This window comes from Silurus meridionalis, chromosome 13, assembly GCF_014805685.1.
Source record: "Silurus meridionalis isolate SWU-2019-XX chromosome 13, ASM1480568v1, whole genome shotgun sequence".
NCBI lineage: Eukaryota > Metazoa > Chordata > Actinopteri > Siluriformes > Siluridae > Silurus > Silurus meridionalis.
In genome coordinates, this window is record NC_060896.1 from 28,055,860 (window position 1) to 28,080,276 (window position 24,417).

Sequence of the window (24,417 nt, forward strand, 5' to 3'; positions counted from 1 at the left end):
AATCTTTGGATGCAGTAGACACAGTTGCAGCATGATGATGCCCCTGTGCACAAAGCAAACTCCATGAAGATCTGCTTTAAATGAGTTGGTGTAGAAGATCTCCTGCAAAACTATTGAACACCTTTGGGAAGAAGATGACCACTGACTGCACCCCAGACCTCCTGACCTCCCCTACGTCAGTACCTCTACATTTATAGCATTTGGTAGATGCCCTTATCTAGAGCAACTAGCATTTTTCTCATTTATACAACTGAGCAGCTGTGGGGTTAAGGGCCTTGCTCAGGGGCCCAGGAGAGAGACATTGGTGTGGCTGAGATTTAAACTGATGACCTTCAGATCTAAAGTCCAATGCCTTAACCATTAAACTACCATCTCAAAATAGATAGATAGATAGATAGATAGATAGATAGATAGATAGATAGATAGATAGATAGATAGATAGATAGATAGATAGATAGATAGATAGATCAAACAATAGAAAACACAAATAAGTCAATTAATAAACCAATCAAAAATAAAGAAAAAACTTCACTTTTTTTTTTTTTTTTAGTTTAATTAATTGGGAAATATACAATGTATTGATTCATTCCATTTTATTTAAATAGTTTAATTAGTTATATTATTATTTGTAATTTTATTTTATTATTATTTAAATATTTAAGCATTTAATAAGAATTCAATACTACAATAAAAAATAAAAAAAAAGAGTTACATTTTCTCAGTAGAGGAAATATTAATTACCCACTGGACACACAGGGGCAAATGTAATTTCCATGCTCTCTAACAGAGTGACATGGTGGATTTGTGTCTCTAATAGGAAATAAATCCCTCCTTCATTCGGGTCTCTTCTGCAGGGTGAAATTTCCTCTTCAATGTTACTGAAAGGATAAAAAGGCTTACGCAGTAATTGCAATTGTAATTAAAAAATGGGTAAAACCCATAAAAAAACAGCATACAAAAGATGATGTGTGTGTGTGCGTGTGAGAAGGGGAAAAGAAGCAGACCAATGCTTCAGCTTCAGATGGTCCTCCTGTATGTAGTATTGTAGCAGGACATGATGTAGTGAGAAGAAGAGAAATCACTTCTTCACGCTGGTATGGAAATGAGTGGTGTGTCTCTGTGCTTGTGAGAATATTTATATGGATTTGTAGCTCCAAAAGCAAAACAAGTCTCCAAACTGTCAGCTCGTTCTCTGCCACGCAGGCTGTCAGTCACGGGGCGCGTTTACTTTCTAACACACTGAGCAAACCTGCGACTGCATAAATCAGACGTGATGATATTGGATGAAGCCCTTCATAGTCTGGGGCTCATTTGCATCACGGAAACAAAGCAGGTACGGACGATTACAGTAAACAGATTTATGAAGAGGAGCTCATGAATTAAACACCAAGCTGCAGAAATCATGCGGGTTTATAGTGTTTACAAGGACAGAGAAGAACCTGCATCGAGCTGTTTGTAGGAAACTAAGCAACCTGAGAACCTGAGATCATCCTGAAGTTAATTATTTTACCAATAATCATTATTTAATTTACCTCATAAATAATCACAAATAAATAGACATTCGGTGATGAGGATGATGATGGGTTCCTTTTTTTGAGTCTGGTTCCTCTCAAGGTTTCTTCCTCATGACATCTCAGGGAGTTTTTCCTTACAATCACCACTGTCTCGCTCATCAGAGATACACGTACAGGGACTTAACTAACCCTTTATACAACTTTATAACCTCTTTATCTCTGGGAAGCTGCTATGAGACATTGTTTATTGTTAAAGTGCTCTCGATATAAAACGGAATAATATTAATTATTATTATTATTGTTGTTACTATTATTATTATTTTCTTCTTCTTCTCATTATTATTATTACTGGATGATGGCTAACATTTAATCAATTTTAGGAACCATTAAAAAGTGACATATTGTTCCTACTTGCATCATTGCAGCCAGAACCTTTTTTAACAGTCTTGAGAAAAAAAAATTATAAATATAAATAAATAAATAAATAAATAAATAAATAAATAAATAAAAGCACAAGCTGCCACGGTAAACATAAAACAAATATACAAGAAATCGTACAATGTTAAGGTGAAGTGGAGGTTCACTGGTTAAGGCTGATCATAAGGTCAGGGAGTTCAAGCCCCCGTACTGCCAAGCTACCACTCTTGGGCCCTTGAGTAAGGCCCTTGACCCTCTGTATCATCACCCTTTACTCTGACCCCAGCTTCCTAACATCACTGCGATGATACACAAAAAAAGAATTTCACTGTGACATGAAACAGCTCTGACACTGGAGACTTACAATTTAAATGTACATTAAGTGTCGTTCTGTTAATGAGCTGTTACCAAGGAAACCTCCAATCAGCATCCAGGATGTGATGAAGATGAGGTACAAGATCACAATAAAACCTCAGCCCTCTCTCTCAGTGCACTCATCAATTCAAAGGTCACAGAGGTCACAGCGTTCGTATGCTGTAGTCAGAGCTCAGGATAATTCATACTGTGTGTGTGTGTGTGTGTGTGTGTGTGTGAGTGTGAGAGAAAGCTCTTTACGCTTCAGAAGTCGAATACAGTAGTCTTCCATTAAGAGTGTCCTATCAAACAGCAGCAGATAAACAGAGGATCAAAGCGCTTTGCCCTGGTTAAGAGATTTGCTCGAGCGAACGGTGCAGGTTTGTTTGGCGCAGAGTTTCTGTTCGCCTCGCAGATGAAAAGAGACTCGTTTTACGACGCCGCAAAGCGCCTCCCGTCTAATGACTCCGACACAGAGAGGAGGATTATCAAAGCCGTTCGGGACCTTTAGCTACGGCGGAGTGCAGAAGTCTGAATCACCAAAGGCTTCTGGGAGGGAAAAAAATGTTTTTGCATTCATGTAATGTAGGTGAAGCCTGGAACAGACCAACCATCCATAACATGAAGTAAAAACAACAGAAGATCTGAGGAAGGCGGCATGTTATATCTAAAGTTAGAGCGGCGATATCTAACGATGGAGTTAATAATAAGTCCAAGAAAAAACTTCTGCTCACAAAAAACAAACTGCAGAATGACGTCCAAGTTTGAGGAAAATATGCAAATTAGATCATCAGAAAACCTCTTTTGAAGTTTTCTTACATCGGAGGTGAACATGTTAACCGGGACGATGCTCTTCTTAGTCCTGACTGTATTGCTCTGTAGATTTGATTTTACACCCCCAATTCGCTGTGTAAAATGTAAATAAAAACCGAATGCGATGATGTGAGACGAGGCAACAAAAGTCTGGAAACGTAAGTGTTATTAAAATTCAACTTTTGGAGAAACGTATGAGGTTAATTGGCAGCAGTAAGTCAGTAAGATGACTGGGTATAAATATTGTATCCTAGAGAAGCAGAGTCTCTCAGAAGGAAAGATGGGCGGAGCTTCAACAATCGTTTGAAGGCTGCGTCTACAATTTGTGGAACAATTTCAGAATAATATGCTCAACATGAAATTGCTAAACAGTTGAATATCCCATCATTTACCGAACATATTTTAATATCATCAAAACTTTCAAAGAATCTGAAGAAATTAGGAAGAAAATCAGTACTGGACGGCTGTGATCTTTGGGCCCTCAGGTGGCACTGCATTTAAAACAGTCATGATTCTGCATTCTGTTTTATTAATAACTACAGAAATCATTGTCTGTGAACACGGTTTGCATGTCACCCACAAATGCAGGTTAGTCAAGTCAAGTTTATTTCTATTGCGCTTTTCACAACAGACATTGTCTTAAAGCAGCTTTACAGAATTTAACAGTGAAGGTGAATGGTGTGTGTTTATCCCTGATGAGCAGCCGTGTAGACTGTGGCAAGGAAAAACTCCCTTAGATGTAATGAGGAAGAAACCTTGAGAGGAACCAGACTCAGTAGGGGAACCCATCCTCATTTGGGTGACATCAAGAGTGTGATCATAAATCTTTCAACAATACAGAACACTGGAGAGTGAGAACTAACATGAGTACTGGAGTATAAGATTATAAGTAATGTTCTTTCTGCAGTCTTATACAGTCTTTATGGTTATAGAACTACAAGCTACTGAGCTTAACATTTGTGATCATCACAGATCCAGCATCAGCTTCTCCATGCCAGAGCCTTTAAACACTCCAGGAGGTCCAATGTCAAAGCTCCACACATGTAGTGGGATCCAACTGGCAATTGTTACAACTCTATTATGCAAATAACAGGGTATACGTGAACATGATCCAGAAACGTTGCCATTCTGTGGTCAGACCTAATCAAAATGTTGGAATGTTATGAGTTCAAATCCCCGCACTAACTTACTGTGACTCCCAGGGCCTCAGATTTACATTTGGAAGCTGCCCTTAATTAAAGGGACTTTTAATCATCTCATTGGTACAACTGAGCGGTTGAGACAATGTACATTGTTAAAAACGCTTTATAAAAAAAAAAAATGATTTGAATAAAATGATAAATGGCAGGTGAAACTCTGATGATCAGGATGCTGTTTGCCTTTAATGAAGAACTGAAGGCAAAAAAGATTAAGAGAATTCAAGCTGCTCGCTCATGTGGTCAATAAAATGCTAACTATCAACTATAAAACATTAATAAGGATTCGTGATCTTAAACAAAGCATCATTTGAGCGAATCGTTTAAGACATGATCAATAACGCCGAGTTGAAGTCTTGCTATCATGCTACCAAGACCTGCTCTTCAGCCCCTCCAACATGGTCATTAAGTAGATATAGATAATGTGGACCAGCGTTTAGTAAACCAGCGGGGAGTTGCAACATCAAGAGGATCAGAACGTTCAGCAAACACTTCTCGATGATTTCCCGCTGGGCGCCACGTTAGACGTTTGTTTGAAAGTTTATACCCAGGTCTGATCCTCGCTTTAATCCTTGCAGGGATCTCATTAAGGTTTAGTGAAGATTTCTATAGAAGAGCTGCTGCTTCTGCTGCTGTGTTTATCCCAGGGCTCTTTTACACAAACATCCCATAAACACACACTTTACAGCATGCCTTTACTCTTCTATACTGTGATCATTTATCTAATTTGCTGTCACCCAGACGACTTTCCTCATCCGCCGCTGCTAGCGAAAACATCTCCCCTTCACTGCACTGTACGCTTAAATTCGAATCGAATTGAATTAGCAATAGTACATCTGATTTAAATAATAATAATAAAATGAAGCTGGAGAATATCATGGGAACACAAAGTGCTGAAAGAACTGCAATCGAAGCTAACAAAGCCTCAGCGGTTTTCATTGTCACACACTTTCACATGCTTTTAAATCTATTGATGACAATAGTGAAATTCTTGCCTGTGGAAGCATTCAGACTTTCTGCGCCATCTTCTTTCAATACCAGACAATTTTATGGCAAATCTCACAGACGCACTCCAGAGAAACACTGCCGAGTGAACTGAAATAAAACCTTCATATCCGCCGATGTGAAGAAAAGCAAACATGGTTCATTCAAAAGGTCGCAAAAACCATGAGATAACCATCTAATGAAATTTACAAACACTATATGGACAAAAGTTTGTGGACACTTCAGCACCCCATCTTCTGGGAAGATGTTCCACTAGATTTTGTAAAGTTTTATGCACATCTTTATGGAGCTGGCTTTGTGATCATCCATGCTGGAGCAGGTTTTGGGTCTCCTAGTTAAAGTGAATGGAACATTTCACACTAAAGCAACCAAAGACGTCCAGTGTGCCCCTCCAAATTGGTTTTGGGAAGAACCACATTTGGCTCGAAAAGTCAGATGTCCCTATACTTTTGCCAGATGTGTCATCTATTGATATTTTAAAAGCAGAGATGGCAAAAGTCCACACATCCTTCACTCAGTAGAAGTGCAGATCCTCATGTTTTAAAAGATTCTGGTGAAAGTTGAAGTTCTGACTGCGCTTTTTTCCTCAAGTTAAAGTAAAGAAGTTTGTGCTCTGACGTGTTCTTCAGTAAAAACGAGTTATTATTACTACCTGTTTTAGTGTCACGCTGGAAACTAAACCTCACGTCATATTAATATAGGAATGTCTCTGTTCTTAGTCATGTTCTCATCACTGTCTCCCTCTGTCTCATCCACGTTAACCCCAAACTCCTTACTGTCTTCTGCTCTGCTCTGCTCACTGTGAGCTTCAGAAACTAGTCTACGTCTGTGGTGTGTGAGAGAGACAGGAGATGATCCACCAGTGGACTGAAAAAGCAGCGTAATGACATGAAACAGGTTGATGAGCTGAAAACGGTGCAGTGAGAAAGTAAACTAAAGTAACGATTCTGATTTAAAAATGGAGAAGTACAGATAATTGTGGAGTGAAAGTAAAATACTGATACCAGAAAAATCTACTGAAGTACAATAACAAAGTATTTGTAGTTCATTATTTCCCATCTTTTTGACAATAATTGTCAAATTGTTGTGGTTTAAGGGGAATTTATTCTGTTACAGGAAACGAATCAACCTTTGAGTTTTGGGTACTACATGAAGTTATTGTCCTTGTACAGTATAGACACAGAAAAGTAGTTCACACACTAGTTTGGTTTTTTGTTCCAGTTCTCGATATCAGTCGGTATTGAACAAAACACTGTTCTAAGCCTGAGGATAAAACGAGAAGAACATAAAGCTACACAAAAAGGAGGAATTTAAGCACTCCTCAATATAAAGGATGGAACCTGAAAAGGGTTGAGGAAGTAGATTTAAGGAGACTCAGGAGAGGAAGTTGAGATCAGGACACTGTATAAGCGTAGAGGTATAGGTGGAGTATAAGTGGAATGATATCGATACCAGTATCTAGTCTCGGGAGAACTTTACAAAGAATCCGCCATCTAGGGTTAGGGTTAGGGTTAGGAACTGTGGGCCATCATGGAATTGTGCAGCAAATCTGTCATTTGAAGGATTTTTATATGAAATAATGACTATAGACCATCAATTTACCCTTTACCCTTCTGATCCATGTTCAGTACTGAATTTAGGTTTTTATGTTATATATGGCAGCGGTATACAAGGTTTGATCAAATAAAATCTTGTTTAGACATCTGTTTTGTTTTTGATACCCATGGTATTGTGTGGAATTGTGTTTGCCAAGCAGAGTCTTACAACCCTCACCTTTCCTTCACTCTGCTCACCACCAGCTGAACACAAAGTAACAATACTCCCTATACAGAAACTCAACATTGTCCTGAATAAACTAACAGCAGGTGGTGATAAACAAATTGTATTTCCAGTCCACTGATACCAGAAGAAAGGGATACAAGTCTGAAGCCAGGACTGTGGACTACAGCAAACATTATTGAGGTTTAAAAGATAAAGTATTATTAGAAGAGAAGAATGGAGCATGTGTGAATGAAGCTGTGAGTGCAAAGTCATTCATGAACATTACTTTATGATATAAAGTGCCTGAAACGTGTGGAGACACTCAGTGTTTTATAGTGTTTGAGAGACACATTGATGATCATTTTAGTGCAACAAACTCGTTAATGTAACAATCTGAAACTTCACTTTGAACAAAAATCTATAAAGTCCAGATGTTCCACTTCAAAAATCCTCATTTAGCATGCAGAACAGTTTTGCACGCTCTCAGCACCCGGACAGCACCTACTTCTTCATCCCAGAGCAGTTCAGTAGGATTTAGGTGCAGTGACTGGGCAGGTCATTATGATAGATAACACTTACAGTACTCAGACGTGCGCTTCGGCTCATCGTTTTGTTGTACTTGTTACTTGTTACTTTCAATGAGCCGCAGTCCAGATGGAACTGCATGATGTTGAAGTGTGGAATGGGAGACATGTTGGTTCAGGATTCCTTTCACTTCCAAGAATAAGTCTCCATAACAACCCCCAAACCATTAAACATTCACCTCCATGTGTGAGTGTAGGGGTGAGGGAGTCTGATCACATCTTTTCTCCTGTTCTTCATCTCAAACAAGTTCTTCTGTTAGAGACACAAAATGTCCAATATGGTCTCCACAGAACTTTCTTTTATTCATTTACTGTCCAATTCTTGTGTGTTTTTCCTTTTACTGAGTTTATTGCATAGAAACAAAAGGGACCTGCATGTGTCTCAAAAACGATGAAAAACATGAACATACAGTACTAATGAGTGATTCTGAAGCAGAAACAGCGATACACAGCTCTGACAGGAGAAGCTGATAACACAACAGCCCATTCACATCACAAAACTGTTCAGAGTTTGACAAAAGACACATTGTGCACATTGGAGAAATCTTTCTCCAAAATTCTCCAACATTTTGGGACAAACTGCTTTGTTTGGCAGACCACCTTCTACCATCAGAACTTCATCCACACAGTGAAGCATGGTGGTGGTGGAGATGTTGAAGAGGTACTCTGGCCATGTTGTTAATTCCCTTTCGAATTTACTGACTTCCTGTAAACACTTATATGGAAAACTGCTCGTATAATGAGGCCACCATGGCCAAACTCCACCTTTTCATTTGCTTTCTGAGCCAAACAAAGTTACATGTTGTGTCAGTATTGTGTGTGTTGCTTATAAAAGATTGATCATTTTGTCATATCTTGGTATGCTTAGCTGACTATCAAAATTAGATGGATGAACTCACTGTTCAGTATAAATTCTAGGAGGCAGAGTTTTGTATGCCTGGAGGTTCTGAATCTGTTGATTATTGATGGCACCCAAAGCCAGAGATCACTGTAAAACTGTGAGAAAATCAAGAGGAGCATCTACAGCGCCTTTCTACAACCCTGCCACAAATAACCTTCTAAATATATAAGAAATAAATGCATGGTTTAAGAAGATACAGTCTAGAAACAAGTCAAATGATCTGCCATAATTACACTTGGTGAGGTTTCCTGCAATAGGAAAACATATCCAGGCTTTAAAAAGGAACAAAATGTCTTTAAGCGTTAAAACACTTAATCCAAGCAGTCGATTTAGTCTCATTTACTTAAAACTAGCTTTTTAATTTTTTGTTTGCATTCCTTCATTTGTGTGAAAAAATCTTGTGTGAGAAATCCCCTTAATTCAAGAATCGGCATCATTATATATTCTGTCTTAAAAGGAGATTTTTAAACTATTAAACTAACAATTATTTATTCAAATGAAGACTGTCTTGTGAACCGCAGTAGTTACGACACTAAAACAAAGTAAAATCATTATTTGCTGCTTCTCAAAATAATTTACACTTTTTGCCACATAAAACATTATTGAATGTATTTTGTAATATCTGAGCACAAAGATATTTAACATGAGAAACTGAAATCAAACACATTAATGTAGTAAAAAGAAACAAGTACTTTGTATTAAAGTTCTTCACACCAGTTATTACAGCTAAAATTAAGGTCATAAAATATCAATTTGCAGGTAAAATAACTCATCCAATCTTTACTATGTAAAAAAAATTAATAAATTATCTTAAAACAATCATAATAATTACACAGTCTGCTCTCGCAAAGAATTATGTTTTTTAAATGATATCTATAAGATTTTTTTGGCTAGAAATAAGATTGTAGGTCTTTTTGTTGTTGTTATAAGATTGTAACGCTTCTATTTAAATATCATAAATTTACATGCCTGAAAAAAAGCATCGCCATAAGTGTCACCTTGACGCGTTGCAAAACAAAAAAATACAGAACGCAGAGAAAAACATGGTAGGCGCTACAGAGAATGAAGCCGTGTCTGAACAAAAGCCTTCCCTGTGGTGTTTTATTGCATCCATGTTGCAGGAAAGTCAAACTTTCCTCTCCTACCGTTAGAGGACACGGCGTGTTTCACAAGTCATCAGAGGAAGACGAGCGTCCTGTATGGCTTCAGCCTGAGACACAGAGCAGGCGGCTGTTAAAGCTGCCACAACAGCAGACTTCTTCTCATTAGCACCACGTCGAGCCGAGCTAATAGCGAACAGCATTCACAAATTACTGACTGCTGCTCCGACAGGAGACGCAAACGCTGCTGAGGGAACCACAGCTTTAACCGAGCTACGCATGGAAAACTATGTGTATGAACTAAATGATTTTATGGATATTACTTTCACCATAAACAGACAAACACCATTTTAAAGGAACGTTCAAATTCTTTCTGGTTGAAGTTGTGTATCTTAGGAACTGTTCTAGCAAGTGGTGCTAAACCAAGGCCAGGAACATAGTGAAGAACCTTAGACAGCCAAACAATTGTGTTCCAGCATGTTCTGGAAGCTAAATCTATTTCGGTTTATTCTTGTATTATTTATTTTTATAATTGTGTAATACTGTATATATGTAGATAGATAGATAGATAGATAGATAGATAGATAGATAGATAGATAGATAGACAGACAGACAGACAGACAGACAGACAGACAGACAGACAGACAGACAGACAGACAGACAGAACTTTTTACATGTAGAAATATAAACATCTTATCATTTATAACGCTGTTTTTACTTCTGAACTTTCTCGAGCGTGTTAAATCCAATGACTCCACTGAAGCATTGCCTTTTTTCATTTTCATGTTACTCTTCCTATGAGATTAAGAAATGATCTCAGAAAGCACCGAAGGAGCCTAGCAATTAGCTTGTGTCCCTGCGGTGCACTCGGAGAGCTGATCAATACGAGCTTCTTCGAAGCCGAGTTATTTATCTTTCACTCTTTATTGGGTTGAAACCGGCTGCTTTCCATGAATGTCGCATAAACGCACTCAAAAACAAAGTGCAATTTATAAGCAGTTTATGTGGAAATAATAATAATAATGAGCTTTTATCAGTTATATTAGAGAAGGTCATATAGTAAGAAGGTAAAGGAGGATAAAGTAAAGTAGGATTTCTCATATAAAATATGGACAAAAGTATTGGGAAACGAGCACACAATCGTGTAGGACGCCTTCGGATGCTGTTGGAAGTGTGTGGAAGATCTCCTGCTATTGAGCTCCAAAATAAGCTATTCAACATAAATGTGAACTCTGACTGCACCCCCAGGCCTCCTCACCTTCAGCACCTGACTTTTCTATCACCCTTGTGGCTAAATGGATCTCCACAAAATCTAGTGAAACGTCTTCCCAGAAGAGTGGAGCTTATAAACGGGATGTTCAAAAAAAAGCACATATCAATCTTATGGTCAGGTGTCCACAAACTTTTGCCTGTTAATTTATTTAATCCAATTTTGTCTTTCAAACCAGTAAACCTAGAAATGTCCAGTTGTATAGATGTTCTGAACTCTGATATGAACTGACCTTCTGGAATCCCCATAAACCTGCATCTTACTTTAGTAAATTATTGGTTGGAACCAATTTATTCTGGATCTCATCTCCTGTCGCTTCATCTCATTTCGTCTCGTCTTTTTCCAGCTCGTTTTCTACTAATCGAACTGTTTTTCATCTCTATTTATTAGTGAAAGTTCTGAGAAAGTTCTCACTAATGTTTTTGTCAAAAATGTTTTACGCTTTCTTCTATAAACACAATTTTTAAAAAAATTTAATTTTTATAATTTTTTTAATAAAAAAATGATATAATTCCTACCAGGAGAAATTCAAGTTGCAGGTACACTATATTGCCAAAGGTTTGTGGACACCAGGTTATAAATGTTGCATGTGCTTTTTTTGAGCATCGCATTCCACATTTGGTCCCAATCTGCTCTTATAATTCTCTCCACTCTTCTGGTAAGATGTTCCTGTAGATTCACCAGATGTTCATCATCCACAAGGGTGTTAGTAAATTCATGTACTGATGACGGTGAGCTGAGGAGGCCTGGGGTGCAGTCAGTCTTTACATTCAAAGCTTTTCAATGGGGTGTGGGTCTATAGCAGAAGATCTTCATGGAGCTGGGTTTGTGCACTGAGGCTTTACAGGTTTGGGTCTCCAAATTCAAGTGAAGGTGAAAGTTTATTATACCGCATCCAAAGACGTCCTGTACAACTGTCGTCTTTGTGGTAACAGTTTGGAGAAGAACCACATATAACAGAAGGTCAGGTGTCCCAATACGTTTGTCCATATCAAAATTCTGAATAAAGTAAATCCAGAACCAGTTCATGATTTATGGTTTGAAATTTCAGTTTTGAGATCTGAATAGACACATGAATGTTATTTCTACTTTCTTCAGATTTCTGTACTTTAGTAAGTCCGTGTATATAAATGTTTCTCTTTGAATAAGAACATGAATATGTACACGGCTTTGTCGGACCCAGACAGAAGATTTTTAGAAAATTGTCACCACACAACTTAGTCATAAAAGATTCAGTGTGTGAGTGACAGCGCTGCCTTTATCACCGAAACACCTGCTCCACGCTGACAGAGACAAAGGTTCTTCAGTCCCCCATGTGGTTTGTCCTTGTCTCGGTGTCTTGATCAGAGAACTAAGGAGTTCAGCTCCCAGTCGAGGAGACGTGTTCCATCACAGATATAGATCCGAACACATCTCCCTCCACTGCGCTTCCTCACACACACGTTCGATAGCAGACCCCCGATGGACGAGCTATCAGCATGGCTCTGTGTGCGATCCGATACAGGGTTCTGATACGATGTAGTGATGCGTGAACTCTTTTTGTCAGTATTTATGTGCAATAATATCTCTACACTAATACTGAGGTCAGGTGAAAGAAATCAGGAAAACATGCAGCAAAGGCAAAGACATGTTCATTTACAGGATCTTTTTTAACGACATTTTTGTTATAAATACATGATTCTGAGATAAATAGATAAATAGCAATGAAATACTTGGGTCACCTCTTAATCTGTCATTATATAACACAAATAATGCTTTTAACAACAGACGTCTTTACAAAGCAGCTTTTCAATCATATCTGGAAAACAGTCTTATGCTTTAAATAAATCCTCCTTAAATATATTCTTTATTGCCTCCACTATTACTACCTCATGCTATTTGTGATACTTAGTAATATTGCTAGTTGTTTTACTACTGCAATTGTTGCTATTAATTCAGTTTAATTCAATGTCCCAATACTGTAGCACTGTAGCAGTGTTGGTGCTTCTAATCAAACTGCTGTTCCGACCTCTGATAGGTTTCCTGCTCCTACAACCATTATTTATATTAATCTTTTAACTACTGTACCACTGATGTACTGCTGCTACTTCTAGACCACCTGCTACTGTTACAACCACCACTGCTGCTTCTCCTCCTCCTCCTCCTCCTCCTACTACATTTACCTTCACATTTATGGAATTTATAAACTCATTATAACTACTTTCACTAATACAAACACTGTTCCTCATTTTTCTGCTGTCACTTCTACTACTAAAATCACTGTATCATCAGCACCCCCGAGAGAAACGCTATGGAAAATAAAGAAAATGGACTATTGGGAGAAATGTAATACATATTTATGGATACAAATATATTAAAACATAAGTCAGTGATTCATATAGAGATAAGGCCTGCAGGACCTACTGGCTCTGATGGAACACCACTGATATTACGACTATATTTACATTGACATTTATGGAACACTGTTATTATTACTACTATTACTTACATTACTACTACTACTAGTACTATTACTTACCACACTACTACTTAGTACTTTAATTACCACTACTATTAGTCCTATTACTACTAATACAACTGCCACTACTATTACAACTATTATAACTACTAGTAATGCTAATACTAGTCCTATTATCAAATCAAAGGTCAAATCAAATGTAACTAGAATATTGAAAAATTAATAATATAAAAATCTAAAGTATAATATATAAGTATTAAAAAATCACAAGGAAAAGGAAGTAGGATATAAAACAGAATACAGAATGTGCAAATACAATCGAAATAAAAATAAACAGCAGAGGAGCAGTCGCGACGGCAGCCGACCTCAGGGCCATCTTGGAAAGGGCTAATTACTAATACTTCTACTCCTGTTACCACTAGTCCAATTATAATCAGTATTTTGCTGCTCCTACTGTTATTACTCCTGCACACTGCTTCTGGTATTAGAAAGCCTAATTCTCATGCTTTGCCATGTTCAGGTGCTTGGTATTAGCACTGACCTCAATGGCAGGAAGTGCGTTTTATTTTGTGGAAGAAAAAAGGAGTGAGATAAACTTTATTCACCATCATTTAAGATAAAGAGATTTTAGTTCTCACGCATACAACTCCTGATGCCCTCCCTGCTTTCCACGTGCCAGGAGAATTAAAAAAAAAGAAGAAGAAGATTGGAGTGAATCATGTGTGATGTGATGTGATGTGATGTGATGCTCGAACCCACACTATAAACAGGGAGTGCTATTCAGAAATAGCCTCATCCAACACTCCAAATCTACTATACCACTTTCCTCTACATTCCAAGACATGGCAAAAATCCCAGATTGAAAGTAGAGAAAAGTGTGAAAAGCATTAAAAGCAGGTCCTGAGATAGAGGTGATGATATAGAGAGCTTCAAGCAGAGTTCTCTCTCGGGGGCTAAATTCAATTTAGTTCCCTTCAACCTCATCCACAGTCCTTTATCGTTTCAATCAAAGAAACCGAAATCCGAAAGCTTGCAAGCTTGGCCTCATTCCAATTCAACATACACACCAATCTGTATCGTTCAGGAGATCTAAAATATATGTGGATGTGTTCTCGACTGGAGCAGTGTTTACACTGTTAAAAGTCCTCTGGCGGGTTTAGTTCCTTTCTAACAATGTGTTTATAATCCTGAGTGGTTTCTCGTGCAACACTCATTTACTCAGGCTAAAAAAATACTCAAAAAAGGCAGATTCAAGGGGACGGACTAAAGATTCTTCCTATAATCCTATAAAGGAACCCATCTGTCAGGTCAATATACAATATATGGAGAAAAAGTATTGGGACACTTGACCTTTCCTGCCATATGTGGTTCTTCTCCAAACTGTTACCACAAAGCTGGAGACATGCAATTGTCTAAGATGCGGTATAATAAAATTTTGCCTTCACCTGAACATGGAAACCCAAACCTGTTCCAGCATGTCGATGCCCCTGTGCACAAAACCAGCTCCATTAATATTTGCTATAGATGCTTTGGTGTGGAAGATCTCCTGCTATAAAGCTTCAAACCTACTGAACAACTTTGGGATGAATGTGAACACTGACTGCACCCCAGACCTCTTCACCTTCTCACCTACCTACATTTACTAACACCCTTGAGGCTGATGAACACAAATGTCCACAAGCGCACTCAAAAATATATTCTCAGACAAACGCATACCATTGTTATGACCAATATAGTGTGTCAAACAGGTGGGATCAAAGTCAGGTCAGGCGATGCCAAGCGAAACATGATCAAAAAACAGAGTCAAAACAGAAACAGCCAAACAATCTCTTGGTAAGGACAGATGTAGTAAGACAGAGCGTATACTTCACGATTTGATTGAATGAACCAAGTCCTTTTAAACCTCAGCAGTGATTGTGTGTGTAATTACAGCCAGGTGTGCTCAATCAGACACCTGGGTGACTGTGAATGTAGAAGTGTGTGAGTTTCTGAGCAGTGTAGATTGAAAAACAGCTGTCGTCTACTGTGTTGTTCTTGCTGATTAGCCACTATCAGTGAGGAGCAAAAACAAGGGATTCTGACGCATTAAAGATGTTCTGAATGTTCTTTATAGATGTAGAGAGGCGCTTTCCATGAGTCAAACCAAACCTGATCTACTCTAAATAATGCAGCTAGCTAATACACTTCATTCCAGTGGTGGACAGTAATGTAGTAAATGTAATGTATTGCTGTATTTCAGTATCTTTTTCACGTATTTGTACTTTACTGAAGTATTTATATTTGGGGAGATTTTACTGTAACTTCACTACATTTCGAAGTCAATTATTTGAATATTTTAACTACATTTTGTGAAATCAGTTGTTTCTTTTAAATCAGTTGTTTCTTTTCACCAATCAGGATCGAGCGCACGCTCTGTTTTACACGTGTTCTGATTGGCACTTGGTGTATCTACTGATCACCAACATACAGTTCAGCATCAGTTCAACATCAAGCAGAACATTTAGAGAGGAATAAATGATGAAGAAACTCCAGACTCGAATTCACCACCACACACGTGACCTCATTTAGACGTTTATTTTGAAGGTTTTGTGTTCATGATGATTGTAATAGAAATCAATCAGTGTTTGAGTCATTAATATCATTCTATTAATAGATCAGTGTGCTGAGAGTCACATTCGAGTCTTTACACACAAACTGAGGTGATTAAGTGAAGAGTCTTGTGATAAAAATGATAATAAGAACATTATATTACTAATGAATAGTGTTTCTGTGCTGCATCTTGGTGTACACCCAATAATACGAGTTATTTTCCTATAAGTATATGTGTAGCGATGTTCTTGTATGTTGATGGATAATGACCTTGCAGTCAATTAAATTAGCATTAAATCAGGAAATGGTAAGAGCAGCAGTTTTTCTTCACCAGTAAAAGAGATGCTTTCCTCATCAGGGAAAAAAGCTTCATTGACTGAATATTAAACTGCACTTTTATCCAGCATAAAAAGTCTTTCAGTAAAACTCCCATTATGGCCAAATTCTGCTGACATCATCTCCACATTTTACCGAATAAGCACTTGACCCAAAGTAAGACCCAGTGACTCGGTCCAACCCGAGAGGACCTGGATTATTTTATAGCACTATTAATAATGTACATTGTACATCCTCGGTGCCGTATCAGCATTGTGCTTCCCTACCTTCTGTCGAATCTCTTCCTCCATCTTGATGGGCGAGCCGAGCTCCGCTACCTGTTTGACTCCTTCACTTGCGTAACCTCCGTATTCCCAAAGCACATAGTCCTTGGAGTGTGAAGCGCCAATGATGGCTGACCAGTGATTGGCTCGTCCTGTTACAGAAAACAGATTCACTTAGCAGCAAAATAGTCACATTATTAATGAATAGAAAAATACTTGAAAAATGTGTGTTACCATTACTACTGTATTAATGCTTCTGTTTCTGTTACTATTATTAGTCCCAGTATTCATTTATAAAAATCTATTTAAAAAATGTTTGGCTCTTGTTCCTATAACAATTACTATTAATGCTCCTGTTACTATTACTAGCTGCATTATTAATTACTATAAATACAAAAAAATTACTAAAGATATAACATAAAATTGGCTTCTGTTGCAGTACCTATTTTAAATCATGCTCCTGTTACTGTAACTAATACTATTTATTCTTCTGTTACTGTAACTCATTTAATTAAAGCTTCTGTTACTGCAGTTGTTGCTATTAAACTCTTGTTACTGTCACTTGCTCATTAGAGATAAATGAACATGCTCTAAACATATCAATTAAATCTTTAAAACCTCTCTGTTCTTACAGTCTTCCTGACAGTGTTCGGGGCTCGGACATGCTCTCCGAGTTAAAGTGCAGATTAAAAACATATCTTTTTAACAAAGCCTACACATAACATACGTCTCACATCATAACCTTGTGCTCCAGAACATCTGATCACATCACATTATCAACTTGTGCTGTTAATATCATGAACAGCAGCTTCGCTAATTTCTTTCCACTGCTTCTCTTTCTCTCCCCATCCCGAGGCTTCCTGAGGTTCCTCCAGCTCCAGTCATGTCCCACCTCATAAAGATTATGGACCTTTAAAGAAATAGATGCCGAACCCGCAAACATTCTGAACCATCTAGGGACGTACCAGTGCCAGCTGGATCCCACTACATGTGTGGAGTTTTGACAGTGTACCTCCTGGAGTGTTTAAAGGCTCTGGCATGGAGAAGCTGGTGTTGGATCTGTGATGATCACAAATGTTGAGCTCAGTAGCTCCTAGTTTTATAACCATAAAGACTGTATAAGACTGTAGAAAGAACATACTTATAATCACACACTCCAGTGCTCATGTTAGTTCTCTCTCTCCAGTGTTCTGTATTGTTGAAAGATTTATGATCACACTCTTGATGTCACCTAAATGAGGATGGGTTCCCCTTTTGAGTCTGGTTCCTCTCAAGGTTTCAAGGTTCCTCTCAAGGTCTCAAGGTGATTTTTGTAAAGCTGCTTTGAGACAATGTCTGTTGTGAAAAGCGCAATAGAAATAAACTTGACTTGACTTGACCCTGTTAAGCTGCTTTAGGATAATATCCAAAATTGATTGGAATTGGAATCACATTTACATTGGATTCGAATTGGATTGACAGTCATGTATCTGTGCACTGGTTTATGTGACTGATCACTGCGGGTGAGAATAATCATATTGCCATTCATTTGCGCAGAACATTTTACAGACTGCAGTGAGTAATCTTCACAAACTAAACACTCTGACAACAGTGTGATCAGCAGGAACAGCCTAAAGATCCATAAAGTTACTGAGCACCTCAAGAACTTTGAGACTGTAATTAATATACACCTCAACAATGATGGAACTGCAATGGGATCCCTTATGAGTCTGGTTCCTCTGAAGGTTTCTTCCTCATGCCATCTCAGGGAGTTTTTCCCTTCACCACAGTCACCACTGGCTCTCTTAATCAAGATAAACGTATAGACATATACACTCTTTTATACAAATGTACAGCCTCTTTATCTCTCTAAAACTGCTTTGAGACACTGTCCATTGTTAAAATAACTATAAAAAATTGAATTGTTACTACCTGTGTAATTACTGTACCACCATCACCAATGCTAACATTATTACTACTAATACTATAATTATTACTATTCATACATTTTATCATCTTCTGCTCTTTTTAACAACGATTATATATATATATATATATATATATATATATATATATATATATATAGAGAGAGAGAGAGAGAGAGAGAGAGAGAGAGAGAGAGAGAGAGAGAGAGAGAGAGAGAGAGATTTGTATGTATAAAAATATAGAAAAGAGAATTGCATACACACATCACATACATATGATATCTATATATCTATATCTATATGTATCGACAGACAGACAGACAGACAGACAGACAGACAGACAGACAGACAGACAGACAGACAGACAGACAGATAGATAAATAGATAGATAGATAGATAGATAGATAGATAGATAGATAGATAGATAGATAGATAGATAGATAGATAGATGTGCATATATCTAAATGGTCACATCTTTTACCCAAACCATCAGGTTTTTATATTTCCTGTAATACAATGTACCTTTTTTTCATCTCATATGTTAATACCCATGAAGAAATTACAATAAGCATATGATCTGAGCAGCTCAGTTTGTCTTTGAAGCAGAACAACATTCTCATTTTTTTGCCTTCATCTCGTCCAGTGTAGCCCAGCGTTCCTGAAGGCACACAGTTGAAATGTCATGGAAATAAATCTGAAGCATTAAAAATGCCAAATAATAACCTTTGTGCCCTGAAAGTAAGATGAGGCTCATATTTATCTGCTTTTTGTCTAAAGGACGGATGGTTTAGAGGAGAAAAATCAGGCTGATGGCAGGTGGCTTCATGCTGCACCTCCTCCCTTGTGCTGTTTCTAACAATTCCTTCACACCTGTTCCACATAGCAACCTTTCTTTTACAATCTATTCCCTGAGCTCCACCTCTCCACCCCCCCCCTCCAACACACACACACACACACACACACACACACACACACACACACACAATCAGTTTTATAAACTCCTACATTTCATTCCTGGCTTCATCCTGTTTCCAGACACGCTTTTAATCAGCATATCGATCCGACTTGCTCAAGCCTGAACTGGAATTCAGTGCGTCAGTAACTCTGTTTCTTAATTTACTCCTCTGAACACCATCTCAGAGTGTTTGGAAGCTCTGCGGCTATATCAGTTAATGAGGTTTGGGTTTGGGTCTCCTAGTTTAAGTGAAGGGCAAATTACATGCTACTGCATCCAAAGACGTCCTGTTTAAGGAGGAACCACATATGACTGGAAAAGTCAGGTGTCCCAATACTTTTGTTGAAGGTTTAGACATTGGACTATGGATCAGAAGGTCATGAGTTCAAATCCCAGCACCAAGAAGCTGCCACTCCTGGCTCACTTGCTCACGTCGTCTAGACGTCACAATTTGTTGCTCAAATCCTTACATTTTTCCTTCTTCCAACACGTCGACATTGAGGACAATATTTTCACTTGCTGCCTAATAAATAAATCCACCCACTAACAGGTTCATGATGAAGAGATCATCAGTGTTCTTCACTTCACCACTCAGAATCTTATGATGTGAAGGTTATTCCTGATTGGTGTGTATCCATGCTGCTTTCCGACAGTGTGTGTTGTGTTTCTGACTCACTGGGATAGTCTTTGGGGTGCAGTTTTTCGGACCAGTTCCCGTAGAAGGTGACTCTGTACTTGGCCGTTCCACAGGCACAGCAATCCAGCAGAGGTTTTTCAGTGGCCTCACCATACAACGGCTCTGGAGAGGAGAAAACCCAAAATTACTCACACAAAAAAAGAGAGCACACACACACACACACACACACACACACACACATACACACTGAACAAAGTCGACATACATTTTTAAAAGTGGAGAAAGAAAAGAACCGGAGAAGAACGATGCATGACTCGATCAGAGGAAGGAAACGAACGTCTCCGTGGTGAGAATCAAAGCCTCACCTCTCTCACACAGTCGCTTTGTCAGAGATCCTTCATCCTGGAAAGAGATGATCTTCCTCTGAATGATGCTCGCTCTAGAAAATACCGACAGGAGATCAGATGAGATGCAAGAGGACAGGAGATGTCCTCAAAATCTCCCAAACCTATTAATATACACAAATGATTATTTCCATACACACATTTCACCTTGAAACACATAACGCCTGCATGCAACGACCTTCAAACTGTCACTTCCATCATTTACATCATTTTACAAATGATTTCTTTTTAAGCTTAAAATATTTCCATAAATAATTCATAATTGAAAAAATTAATTAATTAACAAATAAATTTACAAATAAATCAATAAATGAAATCAAATGAAATAAAACATTTAGATGAAGATTTTTTCTTTACTCGTCCTGTGTGTCTTTGAAAAACAATCAGTTTTCAATGATCTTTTCCATCATCCCGTTTTCCATCATCCGGCTCTCCATCACTCCATTCTCTATCACCACCTTCTCCATCATCCTGCTCTTCATCATCCTGTTCTCCATCATCCCGCTCTCCATCACTCCATTCTTCATTACCATATTCTGTATCACCTTGATCTCAATCACTTCATTCTCCAAGAACTCTCTGTTTTCTGTTATGCCATTCTTAATCTCCCTGTTCTCCATCACACCATTCCCCATCGCACCTAGCTTCATCAGCCATTCTCAATCACCCACTTCTCCATCCCTTTCCTTTGGCCTGTTATCCAATAGTCTGTTATCCATCACTTTTACGCTCCGTCAAACCATTCACCATCACCCTCTTTTTTATCTCTCCATTCTCCATTACCCTGTTCTCCATCACCCTGTTCTCCATAACCCTATTCTCTATCACCCTGTTCTCCAGTACCCCCTCTCTATTATTCTGTTCTCAATCACCCCATTCTGCATCCCCCTGTTCTCCATCAGCCCTTTGCCATTACTCCATTCTCCATCAGACTGTTCTCCATCACCCACTTCATAGTTACTCTGTTCTCCATCACCCCATTTTCCATCACCTTGTTCTCCATCACTCTGTTCTTTATTCCTCCATTTTCCATCTCTCTGCTGTCCATTACCCCATTCTCCATCCCTCTGTTCTCCATCACCACATTCTCCAGACCGCATCTCAGTCTCCATGCTGTAAGCCACATCATGCTTTGTGATATGAATACTGAGTAAACCGATGACTCTTTCATTTACTCTTTAATTCGTTCCGTTTGTAGATTTTTCATCCTTTGTGTCTCGCAGGAGTCCTCTTTCCTCCCAGGCGAGGTTTCAGCCATACAGTTTCATCCACATCCTTCTTTTTATGGTCTGACCTTTAAATGGCCATAATGCAGCAATAAATCCCTCGTTTCCTCTGCTAGTGAATAAATAAATGGGAGACCTTAAGAAGCGCAGCCCGAGTGGAGATAAGATCAGGGGCAGCTGGCGTGAAGGTGCTCGCAGGGCCACGAGCCTCCTGACTTCCAGAGATAACACCTGACAGGTATGGGTTCATCTTTGGCCTTATGACAGCATTATTTATTTCTGGAGAATAATTTTGTACTTTAATGGAACAGAGATACATCAGTGGTGAGAGATGTGAGGTCGGGACTGATTTCTTTTAAGTCCAGATCGGTGATTCTGGATTTGTGGTGATCTGATGTCTTGGTCTTATCAAGATGTCTTGATAATAATTCAGTGCAAATTATAAATAAGCAGTCCAGGTTTAAGGGCCTTTGTGATCGGAGACCACCCAATTCCCAAATCAGGCTGTGATGAAGCTCCTCATGACAGTCCACCTGTAGAACGTGGTAATGATGGACATGACATTCAGAGGCAGATTGTTGGCATTGCACCCGTCTGCATGCTGACTTCTTGTTCTGGCAGGCCACATTTAGTCCAAATTTGCAGATATAAGAAGCTTCACTCTTCTGAGAAGATGTTCCACTTGATTTAAGGAGATTCATTTAGCCACAATTGTGTCTGTAAAGTCAGGTACTGATGTAGGTGAGAAGGTGAGGAGGCCTGGGGGTGTAACCCTAACCCTAACCCAACTTTAATAGGTTTAGAGATCTGTAGCAGGAGAACTTCCACATATTCCAATCCAAATAAGAGAAGAATTTCATGCTGCATCCAAACATGTTTTCTGCTGTTGTGGGCCACCCATTTTAAGGTAACAGTTCGGGTAAGAACAACACATGACTGGAGAAGTCCAGTGACCCAAAAACAGATTCCAGACCCAAAACGCTTTATTTTATCACTGAGTTATTGACAGATATTAGATTTCAGTTCTCTGTCTAATATCAGCACTAGTCATTAGTATCAATATTACACCACTGCAGGCTGAACAGGAGACAGAGGGAAAAAATGTCTCCACAGTGTCACGGCTTTCTCCAACACACACACACACGCACGAACACGTACGGCCCAAAAGAACCGTCTTCCTGTCCTGAACGGCCGTAATTGTCCATGCTTTAATTCAATCTCACCCCAATTTCATACGTCTCGGAGAAACCGAGCAGCAGAAAAGAGCTGCTCCGTTTCAACGAGCCACCAGGCAATCAGGAGCAGTAATGGTTATTTAACATCCAATTTAAATTCTATCAATGAGACGTTATTAAGGCTAGATTCACTTTCCTGCATGTACATGGCTGATGCTAATCGTATTTCTCTCAGTGTGTGTGTGTGTGTGTGTGTGTGTGTGTGTGTGTGTGTTTGGGTATAAAGGAAGGAGAATTCTTTTCAGGTCAGTGCTCATGGCTTCCAAACGTGTAAATATGAGAGTAGAGAGTTTTATAAAAATGCTGTACGTTAGGATGCAATGCAACATGACTTTTATGATAAATTACACTAATGTTTGTTTTTTTTAATAAAGAACAGGAGAGCTGCTAATCATGATTTTATAACACACTATAACTGTAAGGCAGTCGGAGAAACGGTGCCAGATGTCAGTGAGTCGCTTCTGCCAAAAAATACAGCCAAAAATAAAGAACAGATGTAGCTGTGAGCAGCGGGGGCCAAGCACTTTAAAAACTTTTACTTCATGTAAAAAAAAGCATCATGCATTAATAAGAAAGGGTTTAATCAGTGGGACTGAGGATTAAACAAGAATATTTGTAACAATTTCAAATATTGTTCTACAAACATTTATATATATATATTTAGTCCCAATTTGCTCTTATAATTCCCGCCACTCTTCTGGGAAGATGTTCCACTATTTCAGAGTGTGCTTAAGGATATTTGTGTTCATCAGCCACAAGTGTGTTAGTAAAGTCTGATTCTGACGAAGGTGAGAAGGTGAGGAGGTCTGGGGTGCAATCAGTGTTCACACTCATCTCAAAGGTGTTCAACAGGTTTGGAGCTCTTTAGCAGGAGATCTTCCACTTCAAAGCATGTCAAGCAGGTGTTCATTGAGCTGGATTTGTGCACAGGGGCATCGTCATGCTGGAACCGGGTTTGGGTCTCCAAGTTCAAGTGAAGGGAAAATTTCATGCTACAGTATACAAAAGTCAGGTGTCCCAATTCTCTTGTCTATATATATATATATATATATATATATATATATATATATATATATATATATATATATATATATATATATATGAGGATGACTCGAAACATAACTGAAAGTCTAGGAGGAGTTCACAAGAGCAAAAAAGTCCAAGTCAAATGGTGTTTCTGATGGAAATGAAATTGGAGTAATCTGTTCTGTTCAGCTTGAGCCGAAGATTTTACAATATGACACTCGAGTCTCAATTTACTCCGAACAAACTCAACATGTTCCTGGAAATAAAAGATGGATATAAAACCACTGAGTTTGACTTTTCTTTTTGGAAAGTTACACACTGTATCAGATGGTGTGTAATCAGATATCAGATGTTGAAATCATCATCATCATCATCATCATCGGTATAAAGAAGAGCATACGGATGGGAGAAAGATGTTAAATGTTTTTTTTGATGGTTAAATAACCAAATGAAAAAGAAAAACCAACAG

The 24,417-nt window shown here is 38.5% G+C and overlaps 1 protein-coding gene across 1 annotated transcript in view; it reads right to left on the reverse strand.

Moving 5' to 3' along the window:
* spon1a (spondin 1a) overlaps positions 1–24,417 on the reverse strand; it is a 74,789-nt gene that overhangs the window by 37,478 nt on the left and 12,894 nt on the right. The window contains exons 4-6 of the mRNA XM_046865369.1: positions 20,423–20,496; positions 20,097–20,219; positions 16,565–16,713 (exon numbers count right to left, since the gene is read on the reverse strand). Of these exons, the coding sequence (XP_046721325.1) occupies positions 16,565–16,713; positions 20,097–20,219; positions 20,423–20,496 (346 nt within the window). The remainder of the gene's footprint in view (positions 1–16,564; positions 16,714–20,096; positions 20,220–20,422; positions 20,497–24,417) is intronic.